The sequence below is a fragment of the Euprymna scolopes genome, chromosome 45, assembly GCF_053919585.1.
Source record: "Euprymna scolopes isolate OS-2025 chromosome 45, ASM5391958v1, whole genome shotgun sequence".
Taxonomy (NCBI): Eukaryota; Metazoa; Mollusca; class Cephalopoda; order Sepiida; family Sepiolidae; genus Euprymna; species Euprymna scolopes.
Window position 1 is genome coordinate 25,897,213 of NC_136526.1, and position 8,608 is coordinate 25,905,820.

Below are 8,608 nucleotides of genomic sequence, written 5' to 3' on the forward strand. Positions count from 1 at the left end.
CACTGTTTTCGAACCTGGTATTTGTCCCGCAGGACAGGAAGGTGGTCTTTAATGACCCGACCATACAGCATCATGGCCGGGGACATGTCCAGATCTTGGATAGGCGTGTTCCTATGGGTCAGTAGTGCTCAGGCCGCCCGATCATGGCACAGGCGTCCATAACTGTCCATATTGTCCGCCAGTATACGTCTTGCGGTTTTGACGGCTAACTCTGCGCGGCCGTTGCCTTGGGTATAATGCGCTGATGAGGTACGTTTTCATATGCCCCAATTCCTCAAAAAGGAGTCGTATTCCTGGGATTCAAATGGTGGTCAACCATCCGACAAAATCTCTTCCGGTACGCCATAGGTACAGAACCAAGTCCTCAAGGTATCACACACCGTCTTGGCTCTTCCCGACGTCATTAGGGCCACTTCAACCCATCCCGTATACCTGTCTGCGTATACCATAAAGTGTCTACCCTGCATCTGGACGAAGTCAACCACCACTTGTTGGAATGGAAATTCCGGGTCTGCTGGGGACATCAAGGGTTCCCTGGGCTGAGATGGTGCGATTTCATTGCACGTGCGGCACTGGGCTCTTGTTTGCCTGATGTTAGCATCCAACCCTGGCCAGAATAGTCGTTGTCTCGCATTCGCCAGCATTCCGTTCACACCCTGATGAGCGGAATAAAGAGATTCCAATACCTCTGCGCGGAGTTGTCGAGGTATTAGGATTTTGTTCCCCTTGATGATCACTCCTTCCAGGCAATATAACTCCTCCCGCATAGGCCAGAAGACTCGAACTACGGTTGGGATATTGTTACGTGACTGGGGGAAGCCATTTTGAATCAGTTCTTTCAAAGTCCTGCATTCTTCGTCTGTGGCTACCGCAGCCACAATCCTTCCCCATGTGATGGCTCTTAACATAGTATCATTCTCGTACATCGATGTTAGGGCGGCTTTGACTGCGGTGTCAATGGATTGGTCCTGGTCTCTTGGTGGGGTGCCCGCTGGGTACCGAGATGCACAGTCAGGGGCCAAGTTGAGTTTCCCCGGTCGATGTTTTATCTTGAATTTATACATGAGTGACTTTTCCTTGAAGTTTAACAGGCGTGGGTTTTTTATATTCTCCAGGGCTCGGTCTGAAAATATCTTTACGAGTGGTAAGTGATCCACTGTAATCACCAAGTCTGGGCATCCGAGTATGAACATGCGGCATGATTCCAACCCATAGATCAGAGCCAAGGCTTCACCTTCCACTGGTGCATATCGTGATTCCACGTCGTTGGTAAAACGGGATCCCGCCAGGATGAGTTTCCAATGGCCATCCCCACAACTCATGTTTAATTCCCCCTCACATCTACAGTGCTTTTGAAACAGAAAATACAATATCTCTGTTTTGCTGTAGTCTGTCGCGAGTCCTGTTGCTCTGTTCATTTCGAACGTTTCGATGCGTTTTTCAATCCTTTTCACTATTATTTTTTCGATTCTTGGAATATCTGTTCCAATGTCTCATCCCAATAAAATTTCCTGTCCTTTGTTTTCAGCCACTCTCGGAATGGGGCCATAACTTCCGTTTGTGAGAATGCATAGGAGACTTGGTTTACGAGTCCGAACCAGGACCTAACCCCAGTAATATTTGTCGGGGTGGGGAAGCTCAGGATGGCTTCAGTCATTCTTCTTGTGGGTTTGACCCCGTTCGCTGTTACTTGAAACCCTGCGAACTCCACTTCCATGTCAGCAAAGTGAAACTTGTCTGGGTTAAACACAATCCCTCTATCGGCGCAGTGGTTTATATATTCAATTGTGTGCCAGAATGAGGATTCCATTGAGTTGTCCCACAGGAGACTGTCATCTATACACCGAGTTTTTCGAGCCATGTCCATGGTGATATCATCAAATCGACGGGTGTAGCCATCTCCTGATCCATGGAATCCTTGAGGAGCTCAATAGTACCTGTATCGACCCCATTCAGTGATGAACGTGGTGGCGTTTCGTGCAGCTGGAGACAGCGGTAAACTGTGGTAACCGTTCCACGCATCGAGTACAGTCTTCCTGGTATGTGCAAGTATTACCGAGACCTGATTGAATGGGGACGAAGTGTGGGGCGTCTCCCTCATGGTCGCCTCGTTCCGCCTTGGGGACCCATCCTTTTTTGGTGTGACCACCATTCTCGAGCACCAAGTAGTTGGTGTGCCTACCGGTACGGGTTCGATTATCCCCAGTGCCACGTCATGGTCTATATCTTGTTTCACCTTTTCCTTCCAATGATGGGGGACAGGTATTGGTGTGTGGATTGCCGTCGGTGTCGCATCTGGGAGGAATTTTATTTCTAAGGGTTTACCCTTCATTACTTGGAGTGGTTGGTGTGGACAGGTATTGAATGCACTGGCCTTGAAATGTTCCTTTAGCCATTGCTCCAATTTTTCTCTGTTAATGTCGGTTGGCTCCAATGGGATTGCTGCTGGTTTCTTCGGAGCCGGTGCTCTGCGCAGGCACCCGCAAGGGGCCGTCTCTTCTGTTCCCGCTGAGCTGCTTTGCGATAATGATGTAGGAAAATTGGATGGCAATAATTTCAGCTCTTTAAGTGCCGTTTGTGATAAGTAGAGCCCGGATGTGTTGTCAGACACATACACTGCCTGTCGTGTTTCTCTTGATCCCACCTTAATATGTAAGAACAGGACCCCCTTGATGTGTAACTGGCTATTTGTTATACCCCTTATCCGATGGGTAGTTGGAACCAAGTACCCATTTGGGTACCCGAGGAGTCCTTGAATCTCGGGGCCAACAGAGCAAGTTTGGACTCCTGTGTCCGCGAAGGCTTGGATGGCGTGGGTGCTCACTTTCATCGGCTTCTTTGGCACCCTTCCAAAGGTCGCATGGCACTTGTTCATTACAGTTACCTCTGCTGTAACTGAGGAGGGCGGTTCTGGATCGCCCACCTGGAACTGTTTCCCATTCCACTCAAGGTGAGGAATGTTTGCCGGTTGTCTCTCATTGTGTCTGTGAGTAGGAGCTTTATCCGTGGTGCAAAACATGAACGACTCCCCGCTTTTTATAGCCTCCGTTTTGGACCTATTAATTTTCCGGCACACCTTTTTAATGTGCCCTACTATTCCACAAAAGTGGCACTTGAGTCCCACTGCTGGGCAATCTTTCCGGTTCATCGATCCACCTCGGTGTGATGTTTTTCCGCAACAGTTGCAAGGTTTGGTGTCCCGTGGGGTCGACAGGGCCTTTGCCTCATGCATTTGTTGTACTTGATTCGACCTTTGTACCCCAGACATCGCGAGAGGTTGTGTGGTATCGGAAAAGTGTGGAGTTGCCTCGTCTGTTGCCTCCAGGCAAACCAACCGTGAAAACTTTAGATCCAAGGTAGGAAGTGTAGCTGCCTCTGCCAGTACCCTTCTCTGGTGTTCGATATTTCTTAACCCTGCCATCATTTGCCCGGCAACCATATCGTCTGAGTAATTAACCTGCTGCCGGCAAGTGGGTTCGTTCGGACACTGAATACGAAATTCACAAAATTTCGCCTGGCCACGTAACCTCGATAAAAAATGGGTCACTGACTCACCCTCATTTTGCTTCATGGAGTGAAACGTTTGTCAGTGGACTTCCTTGTGTAAGTCTCGAACGGCCACCAGTCGTATTTGATGAAGAAGGTATTCCTCTGTCGCATTGTTGAGTCGTTCTGGTCTAGCGAGCTCAAACAGTAACCTGTTCGTTTCCGGTGTGCATGCTTCTCGCAGTTCGTTCCGAATTGCAGCTGGATTTTCGAGTCTGCACATCTCCTTGTACCGTGACCAGGTGTCTAAAAAGAGTGCCCATTCGCTATCTGTTGAGTCCAGACCTATAGAAGGTCGCTGCATTTTTTTTGTTTGCGGCGTGTTCGCTCGTCCGTATAAGATGTCCTTCCGTAATTCGATGTTTTCTTTTTGTAACTCGACTAGTTGACGTAATAAGAGAACGCTTTCTTGTTCCATAGTGTAACGATATCTTTAGTTCAATGTTGCGATATAAGTATTTCACGTTTTAAAGTGACAATATGTTCGTAGCGCCATGTAAGGTTTGCGTTAAGCAAGCTGGTTTTACAATCCGACAGCGTGTCGCCGTGAACGAGTGTAAACAACTAATGGCGATTCCTCTGTCCTTTTATAAGGGGGATAACTCCACTTATGCAAAGTCTGAGCGAAAGGGAGATAACTCCTTTCTGGCCTCTACATATCTCTATATAAATAAAATGAACTCATTTTTTCCCGTCTGATTTTGACATTAATAGGATTAAAAATCAAGATATTTCATGCAAATATAATATGCACAAACGGCAGAACAATATCTGAGGTGTGTTATAGGCTTATTATTTCTCAAATTCCTCGATAATCTTAGATTTCTATACTTTTTCTGCTGAGAAGTCACGGCCAAAATCGGTTAAGATCAATGGAAGTGGTAAAATATTTTCTCTCTAATAAATTCCTCCTCCCCCTGCCACCACTTAACACCGTTTGGGGATCGTTCACAAGGAACAGTTGAGAAGAGAACACCGGTTTGGCTTCGTAGTTCTTTCATGTGAAGTTATTTAAAATCACTAAACTAAGCTGCAGTGCTCTGTGGCGTAGTGGTTAGCGTGCTGGACAATTCACATTATATTTTCACGTTCGCGCCGACCTACCGTAGTCGTTTTTTTTTTTTTTTTCCTAAACAACTGGAATGGACTTTTCTTGGTGGCCGAACTGTTAACGTTGCAGATGTTTTTTTTTTTGTTTTTTTTTCACACTTTATTTTCCTACTTTTACTCATGACTCCGGGTTTGATCCTTCCTACTTACCTACCATAACATTTTTTTAAACTCCCCCCCCCCCGTCCCTGAAACAAACACTCGGGCAACGCCGGGTACCCCCGCTAGTACAAAAATAAAATGTTAATTTGTTCTATACAAAAATAAAATGTTAATATGTTCTATACGAAAATAAAATGTCAATTTGTTCTTTACAAAAATAAAATGTTAATATGTTCTATACAAAAATAAAATGTCAATTTGTTCTTTACAAAAATAAAATGTTAATTTGTTCTATACAAAAATAAAATGTCAATTTGTTCTTTACAAAAATAAAATGTTAATATGTTCTATATGAAAATAAAATGTTAATCAGTAATATACAAAAATAAGATTTTGCTTGTCTTTCTTTCGTTTTTTTTTTTTTTTTTGATAATCAGGTATATTAGTTTCCATTCAACAATAATCCACTGAAAACATTTTATAAAAGACCAAAATTAAAAGCATATAGAGGGGTGGGGTGTACTGCTCATACATGTGAGCTGAAAAAAATCATATTACAGTGCACATGTTTGGTTGTTCAAAGCAAAACACAATATTTTTAAAATTTGACCAATGGGCAAATTTTAAAAATATTCATATGGTTGATAACAAAATCGCTAAACATGAAAAAAAAATGTATTTTTATAATCAGATTTTCAGTTAAAAAATTCGATCTGTAATAAAAATCAACAACATTTACCCCCATGCTATTGTTGATGATACTGCTATTACTAATACTATAAGACAGTCTACACTTAAACTCAAAACGATTTTTTTTCCGGGTATTAATTTTAAGCTACTACAAGAGAAACAACATACAATTACATTTTTAATGGATAAAGACAGTAAAAACATTGTTTTATTTAACAGTGCATGTCTGAAGGAAATTGTTCAAAATTTTCAATACTCGTCATGTTGAAGTCTTTTTTTAACAGAACAAAAAAAACAAGTGGTCAATTACATTTCGGACACCTGAAACTATTAAAAGTGACATTTCTGGTTGGTCTCCAAATTTCAGGACAAAATTCTAAAGACTAACGCAGTATCTACAAATCGGGGAGGAGGGGTGTTAGAAAACTTAACCAAAAACGCTGTTTTAATGATGTTCAGATTTTTATCTCTTTATTTACTTAAAACTCTAAAAATCTATAAGGTATGTTATTAATTAATTCATTTGAAAGTATATTCATTTCCAATCAAAATGGTAGTATTTTGAGGACTTAAAGTGCTTTGGTTTTTAAAATATGACAATTTTAGCAGAACCTCTTGAAATCTGATCATGCAAAGCCTTTTATCGTCCATGTGCATTGCTACTCCATAGTGACACAAATAATGAAGGCATAAAAAGATCTTCAAAATTGAATGACTCATATAGCAGGAGTTCTGGTTAAAACAACAGCACCTTCACTTTGCTGATCACAGGAATAATTTTACAAATCTCATTTTTTTTTGTCACTGAAAAAGTTTATTGAAGGACGTTTCAAGGATCTCTTTTTCTAACCTGCATTGATTGCTGCTTGTCGGGCTTCAATCTTATCACCCATTTGCTGGACAACTCGGGGACTGGGTCCAATGAACTTAATGCCAGAATCCAGACAGGCCTGTGCAAAGTCTGACCTCTCTGACAAAAAACCATAACCAGGGTGGATGGCATCAACATGGTTTTCCTAAAATAAAAAGTAAAGTTGATGTTAGAATATTCAACATAAAACGAAAACAAAAAAACATTCAGAAAATACAGACCTCAGGCAACACTATTAGACACAGAACTATGCATCCTCATACATCTATCCAATTCTTAGGTAAATAAACTATTGTTTTTTTTTGTTGTTTTTAAGTGTTTTAAAGTCTCTTGAGCAAGTGTTAAAGGTTATTAAAGTGTATACTCTTCATATTAAATGCAACATGTTTGCCACTAGAGCTTTATCACATAATAGACTTTTCTCCAGCACCATTTTCAATACTGTAACAATAAAGTTCAATTATTTTAGCCTTACAATTCCTTTTGCGACTTCCATTAATATCAACTAGTTTCAATGTGTACTTTATGCTTTTCTACATTGCAGTTAGGCAAAGACAAACTAAGTCAAGATTATTTCCACCATTGAAACCAGGTCCTTGCTCATCATATCTGCCATACAATTGTCAATAAGCTTATGGTTATACTTCTCAGCTGTGCTATGAAGTAGTTTCTAGCAATGCAATAGACATGCTGCTTCATTTGTTCAATCATTAAGTCATCCATTAGATTAACACTGATATGTGAAACAAAAGTTTGCAAGGAAATCTTTCAAAAATGATGTTTCTTTAATTCGGATTTCCTTGGATATCTCATTAATCAGTTGTTAATAAACTGCAAACACTTACTCAGTTATGCTTGTGACTTTTTGAGATGAGGATTGGTTATTCGTATTATTTAGATTCTTCAGACTACTGTTCTCATCTTCAGTGTCATTTTCACAATGTAACCTTTGACCTTCTTCAGGTGTATCTTGTCAAACTTGGGAAGGTTTTGTTCATAATTCCATCCAAATCTCTGAGTTTGACAGAAACATTCTGAGTTTGACAAGATGCACCTGAAGAAGGGCGGAAATTACATCGACCGAAACGCTGTGAAAATGACACTCAGTATTCCGAAGAATGCAAATAGTATAATTAACTTATTCAGTTAGGTGACAAAAAGATGCTACAATCAAGCTATTTCACTTTAGATCGATTTCGATTTATTGATCTACTCAAGCACAGCTCCAGTCTCATCAAATGTCGGAATAAATTTCAGGTCAAACTCAGCATCCATTTTAGGTCAAAATATAAGAAACTAAGAAATCATTTATAACAAAATAAGGTCTAAAATTCACAAGGATCTCTTGTTCAAACATCAGAACAACGCTAACAAAACTACTTAAATCCTAATCTCTCAGTGGTCATGCATGTAAATTACCTAGAAAAACCCCGAACTCTGAGCAACTTTTCCCTATTGCAAATCACTGCCCAGCAAGCAAAACCTTGCAGTTGCTTTGAATTCAGTAAATTTAAGATAGTGAATGCTTCTCAGTGGTGATCCCACGGAATAAATTGGCCGTACAAGGAAAAGAACATCACAAACAAGCCAACAAGGTACATTTGCAGCACAGAAAATAATCTCATTTAAAAGATTTACCTATTTTATGAAAGCTAATTAATAAATCAGTTCATAAACAAGATATTAAAAGTTGGACTTTATGGTATTTAAGCTGATATATCATACTTTAATTCTAACTATCTAATTTGAATCTGTTAATATTTGTTAATATTTTTGCTGGATTGGAATATGATTTGAAAGAGATTAGGTTAGTGCGGTTAAGAAGGTTTTTGATTATGGCTTTTTTGTAATAGTGAGCGCATTTGCTCTTAAAATTTACACGGTAATAATTTAAGCTGGTTTTTGTTGTTGGAGGTGTGGAATGTGTTGTTGGAAGTATCTATGGAAACGTCAAGGAAAGAAATTGTTATTCTCATTTAGTTTTATAGTGAATTTGAGTATGGAGTTATCTTGGAAAATATTCTTAAGTATTAATATTTGTTTGTTGTTGTCGGCTACAATGAGTATGTAAGCAACATACTGTGCATATATAGAGGGTTTACTTGTGTTATAAATTGTCACTTATGTAAACCTCACTGAAAATCGATTCAAGAACGGAATTCTTAAAAACTCCATCTATTTGAGTGTAAATAATATCTTTATACTCAAAATAGGGAACCTAGGAGTACAAACTAAAAGTAATTTTAAAGTTTTTTTTGTCAACTTAAAAGGAAGGGAGAAATGGGTTGT

At 40.0% G+C, this 8,608-nt stretch overlaps 1 protein-coding gene across 3 annotated transcripts in view; it reads right to left on the reverse strand.

Moving 5' to 3' along the window:
- LOC145269297 (pyruvate carboxylase, mitochondrial-like) overlaps positions 1 to 8,608 on the reverse strand; it is a 402,794-nt gene that overhangs the window by 177,225 nt on the left and 216,961 nt on the right. For all 3 annotated transcript variants that reach the window (XM_080124986.1, XM_080124984.1, XM_080124985.1), the window contains exon 4: positions 6,299 to 6,464. In XM_080124986.1, coding sequence (XP_079981112.1) covers positions 6,299 to 6,464 — 166 coding nt within the window. The remainder of the gene's footprint in view (positions 1 to 6,298; positions 6,465 to 8,608) is intronic.